General features: G+C 33.3%; 3 protein-coding genes across 3 annotated transcripts; all 3 read right to left on the bottom strand.

Annotated features, from left to right (window-relative positions):
- Window positions 1-16,584: 16,584 nt before the first annotated feature.
- Window positions 16,585-16,938, bottom strand: LOC140965834 (cysteine proteinase inhibitor 5-like). The gene has a single exon (XM_073426037.1). It carries the CDS (start codon window positions 16,936-16,938, stop codon window positions 16,585-16,587), a length of 354 nt encoding a protein of 117 aa, XP_073282138.1.
- A 1,802-nt stretch (window positions 16,939-18,740) lies between these two features.
- LOC140965833 (cysteine proteinase inhibitor 5-like) lies at window positions 18,741-19,094 on the bottom strand. Its single transcript, XM_073426036.1, has one exon. It carries the CDS (start codon window positions 19,092-19,094, stop codon window positions 18,741-18,743), a length of 354 nt encoding a protein of 117 aa, XP_073282137.1.
- Window positions 19,095-20,847: 1,753 nt separating this feature from the next.
- LOC140965832 (cysteine proteinase inhibitor 5-like) lies at window positions 20,848-21,201 on the bottom strand. Its single transcript, XM_073426035.1, has one exon. It carries the CDS (start codon window positions 21,199-21,201, stop codon window positions 20,848-20,850), a length of 354 nt encoding a protein of 117 aa, XP_073282136.1.
- Window positions 21,202-21,724: the final 523 nt, after the last annotated feature.

Below are 21,724 nucleotides of genomic sequence, written 5' to 3'. Positions count from 1 at the left end.
TGAAAGAGTGGCAAGTACCGAAGAGTATCACCGAGATTCGCAGTTTCTTGGGACTTGCCGGCTATTATCGCAAATTCATCAAGGGATTCTCATCCATTGCAGTACCATTGACATCCTTGACTAAGAAGAATGCGAAATTTATTTGGGGATCCGAGTGTCAAGACAGTTTTGACAAGTTAAAGCAAACCTTGATTTCAGCACCAGTGTTATCTATACCGTCGGGGCAAGGGGATTATGTTCTTTATACCGACACTTCTAAACTTGGATTGGGCGCAGTTCTGATGCAAAATGACCGAGTTATAGCCTATGCATCGAGACAGTTGAAGATTCACGAGAAAAACTACCCTACTCATGATCTTGAGCTTGCAGCAGTAGTTTTTGCTTTGAAAATTTGGAGACACTACCTTTATGGGGAGAAATGTAAGATATTCACCGATCATAAAAGTTTGAAATATTTCTTCACCCAAAAGGAGCTGAATATGAGACAGCGCAGATGGCTTGAGCTAGTAAAAGATTATGATTGTGACATTAGCTACCATCCGAGAAAAGCTAATGTAGTGGCAGACGCACTGAGTAGAAAAGCAGCAGTTATCACTCATCTATCACTCCAAAGACCGTTGCAGTCCGAGATACAGCGGTTTGAGCTGACAGTGTATGCTAGGGTCGAGGCCCCTAATCTTGCCACATTATCGGTACAGTCGAACTTGACAGATAGAATTCGTGATTAGCAGTCCACTGATGAACAGTTACAAAAGTGGAGAGCTAGAGATGAAGCCAAGGGTTGGAAATTATATTCAGAGGTGGATGGTATAGTTCGTTATCGAGATCGGTTATGGTTTATTAGTGACGATTCTTTGAGAGGCCTTATTATGAAGGAAGCTCATAACACACCTTATTCCATTCCCCCGGGGAGCACGAAAATGTACAAAGATTTGCAGTTGCAATATTGGTGGTCAGGCATAAAGAGAGACATTCTGAAGTTTGTATCCGAGTGTTTGACTTGCCAACAAGTTAAAGCAAAGCATCAAAGACCAGCAGGGAAATTGAAGCCACTCCCTATTCCCGAGTGAAAATGGGAAAATGTCACCATGGACTTTGTTGCGGGATTGCCAAAGACAGTTAAGGGATTCAATGCTATATGGGTGATAGTCGATCGTATTATTAAATCAGCGCATTTTCTACCTATCAAGACGACTTTCACCATGATTCAGTACACCGAGTTGTATATTCGAGAGATAGTTCGTCTGCATGGGATTCCTGTATCCATTGTTTCTGACAGAGATCCGAGGTTCACGTCATCTTTCTGGAAAAGTTTACATGCAGCGATAGGGACCAAGTTATTATTCAGTACAGCATTTCATCCTCAAACCGATGGACAGTCAGAAAGAGTTATACAGATTTTGGAAGATCTACTTCGAGCATGTGTTATTGATTTCCAAGTCGGATGGGAACCAAAATTACCTATAGTGGAGTTCACCTACAATAATAGCTATCAATCATCAATCAGGATGGCTCCTTTGGAGGCACTTTACGGAAGGAAATGTAGATCTCCTACTCATTGGGACGAAGTTGGTGAAAGAAGAGAGATTGGCCCAGACGTGATTGAAGAGCCTACCGAACTTATAGTCAAAATTCGCGATAGAATGAAGACGGCGCAGAGCCGACAAAAGAGTTATGCAGACAAACGACGAAGGGACTTGGAGTTTGCAGTGGACGACCATGTATTTGTGAAAATAGCACCTATGAAGGGTGTTATGCGCTTTGGCAAGAAAGGCAAGCTTAGTCCAAGATTTATTGGTCCGTTTGAGATTTTGGAGAGGATTGGTACACTAGCTTATAGAGTGGCATTGCCACCAGCGCTTGCAGGAGTTCACGATGTGTTCAACATTTCAATGTTGCGGAAGTACATGTCGAATCCGTCACATGTGCTTAATTATGAACCTCTTCAATTAACTCCAAATATGACATATGAAGAAAGACCTGTCCGAATCTTAGCAAGGCAAGAAAGACGATTGCGAAACAAAGTCATTCCAATGGTCAAGGTCAAGTGGCTGAATCACTCGGAAGAGGAAGCTACTTGGAAACCGGGAGAGATTTGAAGAGTCGCTATCCTGATCTATTCGGTAAGTTCTAATTTCGAGAACGAAATTCTATTTAAGGGGGGAGGAATTGTAATGTCAAAAATTAAGACGACGTAATCCAACTGCATGCGAATCAAGGAAATAATGAAAAATAAGTAGTAATTGATTTTAATTGCTAATTAATTATGTGACATACTTGTTTATATACTAAATGAGATTTTACTGTCATCACGCATAAAATTGTATTTTTAGGAATATTCAAAGTGACGATCGAGGAACGGGGACCGATGACTGAAAAATGTAAAATGCTTTTATTAAATGATTATTTTTAATTATTTAAAATATGGTCGATGATTTTTCATATTTTTGGAAAATATGGGGTTTTGAGGTGATTTTATAATCCGGGACGTAAACTTTATCGGTGATGGTTTTTCAACAAAAAATACGGACTTTTTGGCAACCCGGCTAATAAATTCACAAATTTATTTAAATAAAAAACCTTGACAATATTTTATTAAATACTAATTAAAATTAATGGGCTTAATTTAGAGGCTTAATAGGCCTAAAAGCCTTGAGGTTGATTAAGTAATATTTATAGTGTTATTTAAGCAAAACCCTAAAACTAACAACAAGAAACAATCGGCCACTATTCTCTAAAACTGAAAAACACTCTCCAACCCTCACCAAACACACGGCAGCACACATACACGGCACTCTGAAATATTTTGGTAAGGGTTTTCGAAGGTAGCAAGCTAGTAGAAGCCAAGGTCGTCTCCCGTTCTTCGTCGTCAACGGATATTCGAGCGTCTTTAACGCAAAGGCACGCTATACATCTCTTTTTTCTCATCCATCATATCATATTATGGTTTGAATTAGTGTATGTGTGAAGAACATGAAATATTATTCAGAATTCATACACGGCACTTTGAACTTTTGATTTTATGCACAAAATTCATGCCTTGTACGTATTCAGGGGCTGCCATGATACTAGGTTGGGATTAGGTAAGGTTTATGCACGTTTTAGAGTCACATACACTCACCCTAACACCACAAAAAAAAATAGGGAAAGGCAGAATCAGAACAAGCAACCGCGATGTTGCTGTAAAGTTTGAGGGATCGGGTTTCATGCACCAGGGGAAGGGCTGGCCTTGGCATGGGTTCAGGGTTGGCTAGGGACTTGGGTGAGTCTAGACTAGATTCCTAGCCAAGCTAGGATTCGAGTTTGAGGGTTGGGAGGAGTCCTGATATACAAGGACTCCTACCCGCACGCATGCACAGATTCTGTGCAGGAGGTGCGCTGCTTGCTGGGAGGGAAGGGCTCAGTCCAAGCTTGCTAGGCAGGGTTAGGGCGAGTCCTTAGGGTCCTAGGTAAGTTTTAAGTACGCTGGTTCGTGTCTGGAGTTGTCGGCTAGGGTCCTGAATGCAACAAACGTAGTGTCCATGCACATTGAAACTCTCGGCCGGCATAAGGGTGAATTAGGGGCTTCGTTTTTGGCTTTAGGTGGGCTTTCTTGGGGAACTAAGGGTCCAGTAGGTTAATTTAGGATGTTGGTCAAGTTTTGGATCGACATGGCTTGGGGGTAACTGGTGAAAATCGTAAGTTGGATCGAGGTCGAAGTTTAGGTGTCAAAATAGGGTTTTTAACTAGGAAAAATTGGAAAACGGCTCACGGGGGTCGAGTCGTGGTTCATAAGGGCTAAAATAATATAAAAAGACTAAATTTAGAATTTAGGAAATTTATATTAAAGTTTAGGATTTTTCGTGATTAAAACATCGTCAAAACAATTATTTAATGATAAATGAAAAAGTCTGATATTTAAGCTAAATAAAATTATGGGAAAATTAATTTAGGCTTAAATAATTATTTGGGACATGTTAGAGTCAATGAATTCAAGAAAAAGTCAAATTCGAGGAATTTTACGTCTAGGGGTAAAACGGTCTTTTTACACCTAGAAATTAGTAAACGTCATGGCAGTGCCCTAAATGCTATTTTTATTATATTATGGTTATTTTTAAATGTATATGAGATGTTCATGATTTAATTATGATTTTTAAATGTCCATGGGATTTTTATGATTTAAAAAAGACATTTAAAAGACATGTTCCATGCTTGGTTTCAAAAACAAAATGTTATGTTATGCATGATTTTTTTTATATAAAGTGATGAGAATATAAATGTTGAAGGAAGTGAAGTAATTGTGACTAATTCGATAATGTTGGAGATGTCGTGAGGGTTATGGTCCCAATGGGAGCCCAACGATCGTATTTTCATCATTTCGAATATGTGGTAACGGTTATGTGGTAACGGATTTGTGGTAACGGTAAGAATGGGAATATCGTAAGGGGAAAAGGCCCCAGAGGGAGCCCATTTATGAAAAAAAAGCCCAAGAGGGAACCCCGACGATCGTATTTCTATTCGAATAATGATAGGCCAGGGCCCAGTTGACCGGTGAGAGTGTTGCTGGTGTCCCCCGCCGCCCAGTACTGTGGTTACATGTAGATGGATCCATCGACTCTTATGATCATAATCAGGAAAGTCACAATTAACGATCTGAATTCAACAAAAGAAAAGAAAAGGAAAAGGAAAAGGAAAAGGAAAATGGAAAAGAAAAATGTTTATGATCATGTTAAATGTTTTATGTCATGATAAAGAAAAAGAGAAAATATTAAGATTTATTTATGCATGTCATGAAATTTTATTTTTACCTAAAAGTATTTTCACTGTTGCATGTGGTTTTATATGTATTATTTGTTATAAAGATTATGGTGTGTTGAGTCTTTAGACTCACTAGGTGTGATGGATGCAAGTGAGTTTGAGGGAGATCTTGACGGATGATCTGACTGGTTTAGTATTATGACTTTTGACTCATGATTTATGATTTAAAGATTTTTAAGACTATTTACTTATGCTTTTGTGAGATTTTTGAGAGGTTTAGTATGTTCTAATCTTTTCAAACTTATTGCTTTTAGGTGTGGTAAACATGCGACGATTTCAGTTTATGACTATTGCACTTGATTTTTAAAATGCTAAGTGGTTGGTATTTTATTCCGCATTATGACTTTTGACTCATGATTTATGATTAAAGATTTTTAAGACTATTTACTTATGCTTTTGAGAGATTTTTGAGAGGTTTAGTATGGGCTAAACTTTTCAAACTTATTGCTTTTAGGTTTGGTAAAGATGCGACGATTTCATTTTATGACTATTGCACTTGATTTTTAAAATGCTAGGTGGTTGGTATTTTATTTTTAAAAGGGTAAAGTATTTTAATATTTTCATGAGGTTTGAGTACATGGCCGAAAATTGAGTGTTTATAAAAAAAAAAATTAATTCCTAGTACTTTTAAAGCAATAAAAAGGGCAGGACGTTTCAATGCGATGAAATGATAACACACCTTACACATTGGGGCAATGAGGACGCCACCAGTGCATGGGTCAAACAAACATAAGAGTTTATCAAATTTGACCTCAACTGATTTTTTTTATAGTTGGGGATGTGTAATTTTACAATTAGGTCCTTGAGATTTTGGTATTTGACAAGTTATAAGTTATGAGAAAAACTATTTTAAATATGTTTTCATAATATTGAATTCCCATCCAAATCATTTTGTTAGCCGATCACTGGTTTCAGTTCGTTCCTTAACATAAATTAATAAATTAATGAGTTTTCTAAAATGATTTAATAATGTCTTGTTATTATATATTTGAACTAAAAATATATAATTCTCTATCTGCTAGACCATGTATTGTAACGAATATTTTTCTTAAATTTTTCGTACTTTAATCTTGAACATGCAACAATAAAAAATTGCACAACTCCTCGGCACTTCAGTAACTAAAACTTTATTCTTGGGATTTTAATAATATCACTCATACTCTTTCACAATATATACACATTAATTAAGCAATCTTCTCAAACGAAATGAGACGCCTCTCTTTCCTCCAAGGCTTGTCCCAAACAACCACCCGGTAATTGTTTTCGGCATTTGCGGCGAGGGCATCCGTGGCGGAGATGATGAGCCTGTAATTCATACCATTAACTATTTGAGTTTCTCCTTTTACTATCGACACAAACCTTAACAAGGCATGGACCCGCTTGTTGTGCTCTTTCACCACAAACTTCCCTAACTCAACCACCTTTGGGTCGGTCAAGTTACTAATCGATTCCAACCGGCGATAGAGGCTTCGATCGAAGAAGAAGCAAGAAGAATTGAAAAGGTAACAACTAGCAACGAGAGAAATTTGGGTGCCATTTTCTTTCCTTGATCAGATCAATTTTATTTGCTTGTGAAATGTGTAGTGATTATTTGCGGGTTTTTATAGTGACAAAGCCCAATCAAAAAGCCTGCTTTTATGATGTTATATTGACACGTTTAAGCAAACATTACTTTAGTTAAATCTTGTTACAAATTTTTTTTAAGAAAGATAAAATCGAGTTGGGATTACTTTGAAAGCGTATATTTAACTTTTTCAACGTATCCTTTTCATTTTCACCAAACTTTCTTTTAATTAATAAAAAGTTTGTTAACTTCATGCATCTTTCAATATTACCCTAACGAAAAAATCTCTCATTTTTGGTTGACTTTGGTCATATAAATTTAGGATCACAAATAAGTGTTAGTTACGTGGTCTCTTCTAAAGCTTAACTTGAAATATGATTTGTTAATCCTAATGTGTTTGTTTATAAAATTAAAAATGTCTTAATCTCGAAGGTTGTTAATAATTGAGTTTGGTGTGGAAATAAACAACAGTATTCTTTCTGGGTCTTTTTTTTTGTCACACAAGCACACACACACATACATACACTTTAGGTTTGAAAGGATCGATTAACGTATCAAGAGTGTTTAGAAGGGGGGTTGAATAAACACTTGCAATTAAAATGAATCTTTTCGAATTTTGAATTCAGTTTGGTGACAAACTGATTCTCGGAATCTTGTTGGTCAATGACAATTAGTTAAACTAAGAATAGTTGCGGAAAATAACTGAGTGAAAGATAGAATACAAAACTGAAATAAAGTACGCAAGGATTGTTTCTGGATGTTCGGAGATTTCAATCACTCCTACGTCACCCCTTCTATCTCAAGGATAGGATTTCCACTAAAAGACTTTGATCGAATACAAGATTTGTACTGACCCACTTCAGTTTGGACTTAACAATGCCAAAACTGAAACTTTTAGCATACAACAGCTTTTATCAGTTCGTGACTGATCTTAGCACAACTGATACATTCTTGATTGAATTACAAAGTGCTAACACGCTCAAAGTGTAGCTTTAGATGCTACTGATATATCTGATATACGTGAGCTGTGAATTGCGATTTTAGCAGCGTAACAGCAAGCTTCAATAATGCGTTGATAGTTCTATCTCTCAACTGCTTTGTTCACTTATTTATATGCTTCCTGTCCAACGGTAACTTGAGATGAATTTGAATCTTCGTATCCGTTGATTTTTTACTTGATTATCCCTTGGATATTGTTTCCTTCATTTATTGTGATGGGGCGTCTTAACTGCTTTCGCCGAAATGCGTTGTTCTAAGCTGTATTGATTTAAGTGCGGCGTTGCAATCTTCTATGTCTCTTTGTCGGTTGATCGTTCTTTCCCGAGACATGTTTAGTTGAAGGAAGCATACTGCTGAATTTATCAACTGATTGGTTTCCAACTGATCAGTTGGTTTTCTTCGAAAGTTCAGTTCAGCTGGGTTCGGTTGCCTTACATAATATGCGCGATACTCTTCAGTTAGGCAAGCTGTATAGATCGAATATTTGATCAGTTAGTTCCAATAAATAATCGGTTTGTCAAACATCCGAAATTAAGTTTCCAACAATTTTATTTTGCTTCACATTGAACAATATTAAAGCGAAGCTTTACTAATTGGAATCAATCGCACAATTCAGCTAACTAAACTAAGTTTGCACTTGTCTGATATATTAAATTTTGTTCAAAAACTTCGTTACTTAATGGGTTGTACTAATAGGAGAAAGATATTTAAAGAAATTATTTAATTTGGATATTCTCAATAGTTGTTTAAATATATCATTAAAGGGTTCGATGTTATTAAAAAACTTTTGTGACATAATTTCAAAATTTAATTTTGCAACATAGAGATCCTATTTATGTCACCAATGAAAAATATTCATTTTTATGCCAAAAGTATTGCTTATTATTGTAAACATAGGAATGGTTGACACGTCTAACTGATAAAAATCTGTAAGAGCATCTCACAAGAAACCTTCTATTGTTTTAAATTGTGTTCACAATTTGGTTAACCTTATTTCATCCGCAATCTATGTTCAATCATCAAATTTTAATCATTGTGATTTGCATAAAACATGTTTGTTTATTGCTCGGAACCTTGAATTTAAGATCTCGTCTCAACCTTTGAATTCTTGAGGTTGAAAAATTGTTTTTTTTGCTTTTTAAGTATGTCATATTCATAGAAAAAATTGTATCTCCAATAAAATGACATTTATAACTTTATTTTTTTAAAACAATTAGAATAGATATTTACATGCAATGAAATGATAACACGCTTTACACATTGGGGCAATGAAGACGCCACCAGTGCATGGGTCAAACAAACATAAGAGTTTATCAAATTTGACCTCGACTGATTTTTTTTTAGAGTTGAGGGTGCGTAATTTTACAATTAGGTCCTTGAGATTCGTCTATTTGATAAGTTAAAATTTATCAGAAAAACTATTTTAAATATGTTTTCGTAATATTGAATTCGCATCTAAATAATTTTGTGAGCCGATCACTGGTTTCTGTTCGTTCCTTGACATAAATTAATAAATTAATGAGTTTTTCTATAATGATTTAATAATATCTTGTTATTATATATTTGAACTAAAGATATATAATTCTCTATCTACTAGACCACGTATTGTAACGAATATTTTTCTTAAAGTTTTCATACTTTAATCTTGAACATGCAACAATACAAAATTTCACAACTCCTTGGCACTTCAGTAACTAAAACTTTATTCTAGGGATTTTAATAATGTCACTCATACTCTTTCACAATATATACACATTAATTAAGCAATCTTATCAAACGAAATGAGTAGCCTCTCTTTCCTCCAAGGCTTGTCCCAAACAACCACCCGGTAATTGCTTTCGGCATTTGCAACGAGGGCATCCGTGGCGGAGATGATGAGCCTGTAATTCATACCATTAACTATTTGAGTTTCTCCTTTTACTATTGACACAAAGCTTAACAAGGCATTGGCCCGCTTGTTGTGCTCTTTCACCGCAAACTTCCCTATCTCAACCACCTTTGGGTCGGTCAAGTTACTAACGGGTTCCAACCGGCGATGGAAGCTTCGATCGAAGGGGAAGCAAGAAGAATTGAAAAGGTAAATACTAGCAATGACAGAAATTTGGGTGCCATTTTCTCTTCCTTGATCAGATCAATTTTATTTGCTTGTGAAATCTGTAGTGATTATTGGTTGGTTTTTATAGTGACAATGCCCAATCAAAATACCTGCTTTTATGATGTTATATTGACACGTTTAAGCAAACATTACTTTAGTCAAAAATTGTTACAAATTTTTTTTAAGAAAGATAAAATCAAGTTGGGATTACTTAAAAAGTGTATATTTAACTTTTTCAACGTATCCTTATCATTTTCACCAAATTTTCTTTTAATAATAAAAAGTATGTTAACTACATGCATCTTTAAATATTACCCAAAGGAAAAAAATCTTTCATTTGTGGTTGACTTTTGTCATATAAATTTGGGATCACGAATAAGTGTTAGTTACGTGGTCTCTTCTAAAGCTGCATTTACTTGAATTGATTAACTTGAAATATGATTTGTTAATCCCAATGTGTTTTCTTACAAAATTAAAAATGTCTTAATCTCAAAGGTTGTTAATAATTGAGTTTGGACATGATTCTTAGTCCTTTATTACAATATATAAAATAAATTATATTTGGTATAAGTGGAAATAAACAACAGTATTCTTACTGGGTCTTTTTTTTGTCACCCGGACACACACATACATACATACACTTTGGTTTATTTTTCTTCACATTGAACAATATTAAAGCGACGCTTTACTAATAAGTATCAATCGCACAATTCTGCTAACTAAACTAAATTTGCGCTTGTCGAATATATTAAATTTTGTTCTAGAAATTCGTTACTTAATGAGTTGTATTAATGGGAGAAAATACATACACTTTGGTTTATTTTTCTTCACATTGAAATAGTTGTTTAAATATATCATTAAAGGGTTCGATGTTATTAAAAAACTTTTGTGACATGATTTCACAAGTTAATTTTGCAAGATAGAGATCCTATTTATGTCACCAATGAAAAATATTACTTTTTATGCCAAAAGTATTGCTTATTATTGTAAACATAGAAATGGTTGTCTCGTCTAACTGATAATGTGGGGCCCCGGGTCCGATATCTAATACTAATAATTATAATTGTCACACATCAAATGATTGAGTAAAATACATAATTTGTTGTTCACAAACTTACATAAACATTGTCAAAATAATTTAATTGTCTCAAATGTTTGAAATATAAATTTACAACATGCCAACATGAAGTAGTGAACCAAAGAAATCCAAACATCATCACATAGCTCCTAAGACACGAGAATCCCACTCTAACTCGTATCTCCTCGCCTTGAGCTGGACTCTGGCATCCCAAGCCTCGCCTCACCTACCCTCAAGCACATGAAAACAAGAGGTACCGGACATGCCGGTGAGTATAAACCCAGTATGATACAATCAATCACAAATGAGAGTTAAATTTTTAAATATTTCATATAAATTCATAAAGATGCAATATAATGCAATGCATGATCAGAAGCTGTGGGCTATCAATAAATCTCAAGATCAAGTGAATCATCTGGTCATAGGGTACCCAAGGGAATAGAATCACCCAGCAACATCCACCGACTCATCCGCTCGGGGTGGGGTGCTGTGTTCTACAATCCCAGGACTATGGTGCGCCTATAGAGAGTGTTCAGGCCATAGCAGCGACCTCCGCATACACTATGCCAACTCAACTATAGCCCCATACGTCCAACAAATCAATATATCAAGGCGACCTCCGCCATATCAAATCTGAATCAACAAGTGGCTCAATATGCAATGTCATGATGCAAATCAATATCATCATCTCGATATCATAATCAACTCATCTCAATACAACAATCATCATCAAATCACCAATAGTTCATCAAGCCATAGAGTTTTCAATTTAAAATAAAAATGATACTTTTACCTCGTATGTTATCGACCGTAACATACCTTTCAAATATTACCAAAAGAAGATCGAAATGTGTAGATGAGAAGTCTTGAACCTTTGAATTCTACTATAACTCAAGGACTTTGATCATCTATCAAAACAGAGTAATTTCTGTTCAAAATTCATAATTAGTTCAATACTGCTTTGAATCAAGATCCGTAAATTTCTTAACCTTAATATGCCATAAAAACATTCATTGAATCATTTCATCAAACACATAGCATGCGTGCTAAAGAAATTAGCTCCTATACTTTGCCATTGGCTTCAATTCCATTTTAAATTCAAACCAACACAATTTCAACATCTCCAACATCTCAAATATCAACACAAATATCAATTCTAAACTTCATCCCATTTCCAAACTTGAATAAAAATATAACATACTTACACCATCTTGAAGATCTTGGAGAGAGGATCACAAATCTAACTTCATTTCATAATTTCCTTGAACAAATCTCCCATAGATTGAAGAAGAAATTAGAAGATGAAAGGAAAAATGAAGAACCCTAGCTCTAAACCGATGGAGTAGGAAAAAGAGAAGAGAAAATGATACAAAAATCATTCCCCAATCAAATATATACCATCCAAACCTCAAAACACGTTTTTTGTACAAGTGCTGGGCGCCATGGCGCGTGATTTTGGCGCAGCCGCGCGCCCCTTGCTGCCCAAACACCAAAATTTCAGCACTGCGCGCGCTAGGGCGCCGGATCCTGCGCAGGGGCGCGCAGTATTCTGCCAAGAACGCATTTTTAACTTCAGAATTTGCGAAAGTGGTAAACTACAAAGTTGTAGCCCTATGTCTTGGCTTGCATCTCCAATTGGCCTCATGTCATTTGGAGATCTGAGTAAAAAGTTATGCTAAATCTCCCAACATGTGTCATTGTAGGAACGACGATACGCACGACACACTTCGGGGCGCTTTTGGCTCATCTTCCCAAATGATTTGAACAAAACTCAAAACATGAAAGTTATAGCCTTATGTCATATCTTTTTAATGGAAGTAGCCTCACATCAATTGGATCAATATACAAAACATTATGCTAAAAACCACAACTACTGCCACATTTTTCATACCGTTTCTGCACTTCCATCACCTATTTAGCTCAAATTCAACCTTTGATTCTACCCATCAATTATCTATTCCATTCTATAACATTCATTACCATTTATACCATAACGTAAAGTCATAAACCATCACAACTAATGCCACAATATTTCAAAATTTGGGCATTACAGATAAAAATCTGTAAGATCATCTCACAAGAAACCTTCTAGTGTTTTTAATGGTGTTCACAATTTGGTTAACCTCATTTCATCCGCAATCTATGTTCAATCATCAAATTTTAATCATTGTGATTTTCATAAAACATGTTTGTTTAAAGCTCGGAACCTTGAATTTAAGATCTCGTCTCAAACTTTGAATTCTTGAGGTTGGGAAATTGTTTGTTTGTTTTTTAAGTATGTCATATTCATGGAAAAAATTGTATCTCCAATAAAATGACAATTATAACTTTATTTTTTAAAATGATTAGAATAGATATTTATATGCAATGAAATGATAACACGCCTTACACATTGGGGCAATGAGGACGCCACCAGTGCATGGGTCAAACAAACATAAGAGTTTATCAAATTAGACCTCAGCTGATTTTTTTTTTTTTTAGAGTTGAGGGTGCGTAATTTTACAATTAGGTCCTTGAGATTTTTGTATTTGATAAGTTAAAAGTTATGAGAAAAACTATTTTAAATATGTTTTCATAATATTGAATTCGCATCCAAATCATTTTGTGACCCGATCACTGGTTTCAGTTCGTTCCTTGACATAAATTAATAAATTAATGTGTTTTTCTATAAGGATTTAATAATAACTTGTTATTATATATTTGAACTAAAAATATATAATTCTCTCTCTACTAGACCATGTATTGTAACGAATATTTTTCTTAAAGTTTTCGTACTTTAATCTTGAACATGCAACAATACAAAATTGCACATTTCCTTGGCAGTTCAGTAACTAAAACTTTATTCTAGGGATTTTAATAATATCACTCATACTCTTTCACAATATATGCACATTAATTAAGCAATCTTCTCAAACGAAATGAGTCACCTCTCTTTCCTCCAAGGCTTGTCCCAAACAACCACCCGGGAATTGCTTTCGGCATTTGCGGCGAGGGCATCCGTGGCGGAGATGATGAGCCTTTAATTCATACCGTTAACTATTTGAGTTTCTCCTTTTACTATCGACACAAAGCTTAACAAGGCATTGACCCGCTTGTTGTTCTCTTTCACCGCAAACTTCCCTATCTCAACCACCTTTGGGTCGGTCAAGTTACCGATCAAGTTCCATCTGCCGATGGTGGCTTCAATTGAAGAGGAAGCAAGAAGAATTGAAAAGGTAACGACTAGCAATGAGAGAAATTTGGGTGCCATTTTCTTTCCTTTATCATATCAATTTTATTTGCTTATGAAACTGTAGTGATTATTGACGGGTTTTTATAGTGACAAAGCCCAATCAAAAAGCATGCTTTTATGATGTTATATTGACACGTTTACGCAAACATTACTTTAGTCAAATCTTGTTACAAATTTTTTTTAAGAAAGATAAAATCGAGTTGGGATTACTTAAAAAGTGTATATTTAACTTTTTCAACGTATCCTTATCATTTTCACCAAACTTTCTTTTAATAAATAAAAAGTATGTTAACTACATGCATCTTTAAATATTTCCCAAAGGAAAAAATTTCTCATTTGTGGTTGACTTTGGTCATATAAATTTGGGATCACGAATAAGTGTTAGTTACGTGGTCTCTTCTAAAGCTGCATTTACTTGAATTGATTAACTTGAAATATGATTTGTTAATCCCAATGTGTTTGCTTACAAAATTAAAAATGTCTTAATCTCAAAAGTTGTTAATAATTTATTTTGGACATGATTTTTAGTCCTTTATTTCAATATAGAAAATAAATTATATTTGGTATAAGTGGAAATAAACAACAGCATTCTTACAGGGTCGTTTTTTGTCACGCAAACACACACACACACACATACATACACTTTCGTTTATTTTGCTTCACATTGAACAATATTAAAGCGACGCTTTACAAATAAGTATCAATCGCACAATTCAGCTAACTAAACTAAGTTTGCGCTTGTCTAATATATTAAATTTTGTTCCAGAATGGGAGAAAGATGTTTAAAGAAATTATATAATTTGGATATTCTAAATAGTTGTTTAAATATATCATAAAAGGGTTTGATGTTATTAAAAAACTTTTGTGACATGATTTCACAAGTTAACTTTAAAAGATAGAGATCATATATATGTCACCAATGAAAAATATCACTTTTTATGCCAAAATTATTGCTTATTATTGTAAACATAGGAATGGTTGACTCGTCTAACTGATAAAAATCCGTAAGATCATCTCACAAGAAACCTTCTATTGTTTTTAATGGTGTTCACAATTTGGTTAACCTCATTTCATCCGCATTCTATGTTCAATCATCAAATTTTAATCATTGTGATTTCCATGAAACATGTTTGTTAAAGCTCGGAACCATGAATTTAAGATCTCATCTCAACCTTTGAATTCTTGATGTTGAGAAATTTTTTGTTTGTTTTTTAAGTATGTCATATTCATGGAAAAAATTGTATCTCCAATAAAATGGTATTTATAACATTATTTTTTAAAATGTTGAAAATAGATATTTTGTACATATGCGATGAAATGATAACACGCCTTACACATTGGGGCAATGAGGACGCCACCAGTCCATGGGTCAAACAAACATGAGAGTTTATCAACTTTTACCTCAACTGATTTTTTTTTTTTTAGAGTTGAGGATGCATAATTTTACAATTAGGTCCTTGAGATTCTGATATTTGATAAGTTACAATTTATCAGAAAAACTATTTTAAATTTGTTTTCGTAATATTGAATTCGCATCCAAATAATTTTGTGAGCCGATCACTGGTTTCTGTTCGTTCCTTGACATAAATTAATGAGTTTTTCTTTTTTTGTCACACGGACACACACATACATACATACACTTTGGTTTATTTTTCTTCACATTGAACAATATTAAAGCGACACTTTACTAATAAGTATCAATCGCACAATTCAGCAAACTAAACTAAATTTGCGCTTGTCTAATATATTAAATTTTGTTCTAGAAATTCGTTACTTAATGAGTTGTACTAATGGGAGAAAGATATTTAAAGAAATTATTTAATTTGGATATTCTAAATAGTTGTTTAAATATGACATAATTTCACAAGTTAATTTTGCAACATAGAGATCCTATTTATGTCACCAATGAAAAATATTACTTTTTATGCCAAAAGTATTGCTTATTATTGTTAACATAGGAATGGTTGACACGTCTAACTGATAAAAATCTGTAAGATCATCTCACAAGAAATCTTCTATTGTTTTTAATTGTGTTCACAATTTGGTTAACCTCATTTCATCCGCAATCTATGTTCAATCATCAAATTTTAATCATTGTGATTTGCATAAAACATGTTTGTTTATTGCTCGGAACCTTGAATTTAAGATCTCGTCTCAATCTTTGAATTCTTGAGGTTGAGAAATTGTTTTTTTTGCTTTTTAAGTATGTCATATTCATGGAAAAAATTGTATCTCCAATAAAATGACATTTATAACTTTATTTTTTAAAACGATTAGAATAGATATTTACATGCAATGAAATGATAACACGCTTTACACATTGGGGCATTGAGGACGCCACCAGTGCATGGGTCAAACAAACATAAGAGTTTATCAAATTTGACCTCAACTGATTTTTATTTTTTTTAGAGTTGAGGGTGCGTAATTTTAGAATTAGGTCCTTGAGATTCGTCTATTTGATAAGTTACAATTTATCAGAAAAACTATTGTAAATATGTTTTCGTAATATTGAATTCGCATCCAAATAATTTTGTGAGCCGATCACTGGTTTCTGTTCGTTCCTTGACATAAATTAATAAATTAATGAGTTTTTCTAAAATGATTTAATAATATCTTGTTATTATATATTTGAACTAAAAATATAAAATTCTCTATCTACTAGACCATGTATTGTAACGAATATTTTTCTTAAAGTTTTCATACTTTAATCTTGAACATGCAACAATACAAAATTGCACAACTCCTCGGCACTTCAGTAACTAAAACTTTATTCTAGAGATTTTAATAAAATCACTCATACTCTTTCACATACACATTAATTAAGCAATCTTCTCAAACGAAATGAGTCGCCTCTCTTTCCTCCAAGGCTTGTCCCAAACAACCACCCGGTAATTGCTTTCGACATTTGCAGTGAGGGCATCCGTGGCGGAGATGATGAGCCTGTAATTCATACCATTAACTATTTGAGTTTCTCCTTTTACTATTGACACAAAGCTTAACAAGGCATTGGCCCGCTTGTTGTGCTCTTTCACCGCAAACTTCCCTATCTCAACCACCTTTGGGTCGGTCAAGTTACTGATCGGATTCCAACCGGCGATGGAGGCTTCGATCGAACAGGAAGCAAGAAGAATTGAAAAGGTAACGAGTAGCAATGACAGAAATTTGGGTGCCATTTTCTTTTCCTTGATCAGATCAATTTTATTTGCTTGTGAAATCTGTAGTGATTATTGGTGGGTTTTTATAGTGACAAAGCCCAATCAAAAAGCCTACTTTTATGATGTTATATTGACACGTTTAAGCAAACATTACTTTAGTCAAATCTTGTTACAAATTTTTTTTAAGAAAGATAAAATCGAGTTGGGATTACTTAAAAAGTGTATATTTAACTTTTTCAACGTATCCTTATCATTTTCACCAAACTTTATTTTAATAAATAAAAAGTATGTTAACTACATGCATCTTTAAATATTGCACTAAGGAAAAAATCTCTCATTTGTTGTTGACTTTGGTCATATAAATTTGGGATCACAAATAAGTGTTAGTTACGTGGTCTCTTCTAAAGCTACAATTACTTGAATTGATTAATTTGAAATATGATTTGTTAATCCCAATGTGTTTTCTTACAAAATTAAAAATGTCTTAATCTCAAAGGTTGTTAATAATTGAGTTTGGACATGATTTTTAGTCCTTTATTTCAATATAGAAAATAAATTATATTTGGTATAAGTGGAAATAAACAACAGTATTCTTACTGGGTCTTTTTTTTTCACACGGACACACACATACATACATACACTTTGGTTTATTTTTCTTCACATTGAACAATATTAAAGCGACACTTTACTAATAAGTATCAATCGCACAATTCAGCAAACTAAACTAAATTTGCGCTTGTCTAATATATTAAATTTTGTTCTAGAAATTCGTTACTTAATGAGTTGTACTAATGGGAGAAAGATATTTAAAGAAATTATTTAATTTGGATATTCTAAATAGTTGTTTAAATATGACATAATTTCACAAGTTAATTTTGCAACATAGAGATCCTATTTATGTCACCAATGAAAAATATTACTTTTTATGCCAAAAGTATTGCTTATTATTGTTAACATAGGAATGGTTGACACGTCTAACTGATAAAAATCTGTAAGATCATCTCACAAGAAATCTTCTATTGTTTTTAATTGTGTTCACAATTTGGTTAACCTCATTTCATCCGCAATCTATGTTCAATCATCAAATTTTAATCATTGTGATTTGCATAAAACATGTTTGTTTATTGCTCGGAACCTTGAATTTAAGATCTCGTCTCAACCTTTGAATTCTTGAGGTTGAGAAATTGTTTTTTTTGCTTTTTAAGTATGTCATATTCATGGAAAAAATTGTATCTCCAATAAAATGACATTTATAACTTTATTTTTTAAAACGATTAGAATAGATATTTACATGCAATGAAATGATAACACGCTTTACACATTGGGGCAATGAGGACGCCACCAGTGCATGGGTCAAACAAACATAAGAGTTTATCAAATTTGACCTCAACTGATTTTTATTTTTTTTAGAGTTGAGGGTGCGTAATTTTAGAATTAGGTCCTTGAGATTCGTCTATTTGATAAGTTACAATTTATCAGAAAAACTATTTTAAATATGTTTTCGTAATATTGAATTCGCATCCAAATAATTTTGTGAGCCGATCACTGGTTTCTGTTCGTTCCTTGACATAAATTAATAAATTAATGAGTTTTTCTAAAATGATTTAATAATATCTTGTTATTATATATTTGAACTAAAAATATAAAATTCTCTATCTACTAGACCATGTATTGTAACGAATATTTTTCTTAAAGTTTTCATACTTTAATCTTGAACATGCAACAATACAAAATTGCACAACTCCTCGGCACTTCAGTAACTAAAACTTTATTCTAGGGATTTTAATAAAATCACTCATACTCTTTCACATACACATTAATTAAGCAATCTTCTCAAACGAAATGAGTCGCCTCTCTTTCCTCCAAGGCTTGTCCCAAACAACCACCCGGTAATTGCTTTCGACATTTGCAGTGAGGGCATCCGTGGCGGAGATGATGAGCCTGTAATTCATACCATTAACTATTTGAGTTTCTCCTTTTACTATTGACACAAAGCTTAACAAGGCATTGGCCCGCTTGTTGTGCTCTTTCACCGCAAACTTCCCTATCTCAACCACCTTTGGGTCGGTCAAGTTACTGATCGGATTCCAACCGGCGATGGAGGCTTCGATCGAACAGGAAGCAAGAAGAATTGAAAAGGTAACGAGTAGCAATGACAGAAATTTGGGTGCCATTTTCTTTTCCTTGATCAGATCAATTTTATTTGCTTGTGAAATCTGTAGTGATTATTGGTGGGTTTTTATAGTGACAAAGCCCAATCAAAAAGCCTACTTTTATGATGTTATATTGACACGTTTAAGCAAACATTACTTTAGTCAAATCTTGTTACAAATTTTTTTTAAGAAAGATAAAATCGAGTTGGGATTACTTAAAAAGTGTATATTTAACTTTTTCAACGTATCCTTATCATTTTCACCAAACTTTATTTTAATAAATAAAAAGTATGTTAACTACATGCATCTTTAAATATTGCCCTAAGGAAAAAATCTCTCATTTGTTGTTGACTTTGGTCATATAAATTTGGGATCACAAATAAGTGTTAGTTACGTGGTCTCTTCTAAAGCTACAATTACTTGAATTGATTAACTTGAAATATGATTTGTTAATCCCAATGTGTTTTCTTACAAAATTAAAAATGTCTTAATCTCAAAGGTTGTTAATAATTGAGTTTGGACATGATTTTTAGTCCTTTATTTCAATATAGAAAATAAATTATATTTGGTATAAGTGGAAATAAACAACAGTATTCTTACTGGGTCTTTTTTTTTCACACGGACACACACATACATACATACACTTTGGTTTATTTTTCTTCACATTGAACAATATTAAAGCGACACTTTACTAATAAGTATCAATCGCACAATTCAGCAAACTAAACTAAATTTGCGCTTGTCTAATATATTAAATTTTGTTCTAGAAATTCGTTACTTAATGAGTTGTACTAATGGGAGAAAGATATTTAAAGAAATTATTTAATTTGGATATTCTAAATAGTTGTTTAAATATGACATAATTTCACAAGTTAATTTTGCAACATAGAGATCCTATTTATGTCACCAATGAAAAATATTACTTTTTATGCCAAAAGTATTGCTTATTATTGTTAACATAGGAATGGTTGACACGTCTAACTGATAAAAATCTGTAAGATCATCTCACAAGAAATCTTCTATTGTTTTAAATTGTGTTCACAATTTGGTTAACCTCATTTCATCCGCAATCTATGTTCAATCATCAAATTTTAATCATTGTGATTTGCATAAAACATGTTTGTTTATTGCTCGGAACCTTGAATTTAAGATCTCGTCTCAACCTTTGAATTCTTGAGGTTGAGAAATTGTTTTTTTTGTTTTTAAGTATGTCATATTCATGGAAAAAATTGTATCTCCAATAAAATGACATTTATAACTTTATTTTTTAAAACGATTAGAATAGATATTTACTTGCAATGAAATGATAATACGCTTTACACATTGGGGCAATGAGGACGCCACCAGTGCATGGGTCAAACAAACATAAGAGTTTATCAAATTTGACCTCAACTAATTTTTTTTTTTTAGAGTTGAGGGTGCGTAATTTTACAATTAGGTCCTTGAGATTCGTCTATTTGATAAGTTACAATTTATCAGAAAAACTATTTTAAATATGTTTTCGTAATATTGAATTCGCATCCAAATAATTTTGTGAGCCGATCACTGGTTTCTGTTCGTTCCTTGACATAAATTAATAAATTAATGAGTTTTTCTAAAATGATTTAATAATATCTTGTTATTATATATTTGAACTAAAAATATAAAATTCTCTATCTACTATACCATGTATTGTAACGAATATTTTTCTTAAAGTTTTCATACTTTAATCTTGAACATGCAACAATACAANGATTTTAATAAAATCACTCATACTCTTTCACATACACATTAATTAAGCAATCTTCTCAAACGAAATGAGTCGCCTCTCTTTCCTCCAAGGCTTGTCCCAAACAACCACCCGGTAATTGCTTTCGACATTTGCAGTGAGGGCATCCGTGGCGGAGATGATGAGCCTGTAATTCATACCATTAACTATTTGAGTTTCTCCTTTTACTATTGACACAAAGCTTAACAAGGCATTGGCCCGCTTGTTGTGCTCTTTCACCGCAAACTTCCCTATCTCAACCACCTTTGGGTCGGTCAAGTTACTGATCGGATTCCAACCGGCGATGGAGGCTTCGATCGAACAGGAAGCAAGAAGAATTGAAAAGGTAACGAGTAGCAATGACAGAAATTTGGGTGCCATTTTCTTTTCCTTGATCAGATCAATTTTATTTGCTTGTGAAATCTGTAGTGATTATTGGTGGGTTTTTATAGTGACAAAGCCCAATCAAAAAGCCTACTTTTATGATGTTATATTGACACGTTTAAGCAAACATTACTTTAGTCAAATCTTGTTACAAATTTTTTTTAAGAAAGATAAAATCGAGTTGGGATTACTTAAAAAGTGTATATTTAACTTTTTCAACGTATCCTTATCATTTTCACCAAACTTTATTTTAATAAATAAAAAGTATGTTAACTACATGCATCTTTAAATATTGCCCTAAGGAAAAAATCTCTCATTTGTTGTTGACTTTGGTCATATAAATTTGGGATCACAAATAAGTGTTAGTTACGTGGTCTCTTCTAAAGCTACAATTACTTGAATTGATTAACTTGAAATATGATTTGTTAATCCCAATGTGTTTTCTTACAAAATTAAAAATGTCTTAATCTCAAATGTTGTTAATAATTGAGTTTGGACATGATTTTTAGTCCTTTATTTC

This window comes from Primulina huaijiensis, unplaced genomic scaffold (genome assembly GCF_012295235.1).
Source record: "Primulina huaijiensis isolate GDHJ02 unplaced genomic scaffold, ASM1229523v2 scaffold14433, whole genome shotgun sequence".
Classification (NCBI taxonomy): domain Eukaryota; kingdom Viridiplantae; phylum Streptophyta; class Magnoliopsida; order Lamiales; family Gesneriaceae; genus Primulina; species Primulina huaijiensis.
Note: the sequence above shows the minus strand (reverse complement) of the source record. Positions and strands in the feature narration are given on the sequence as shown.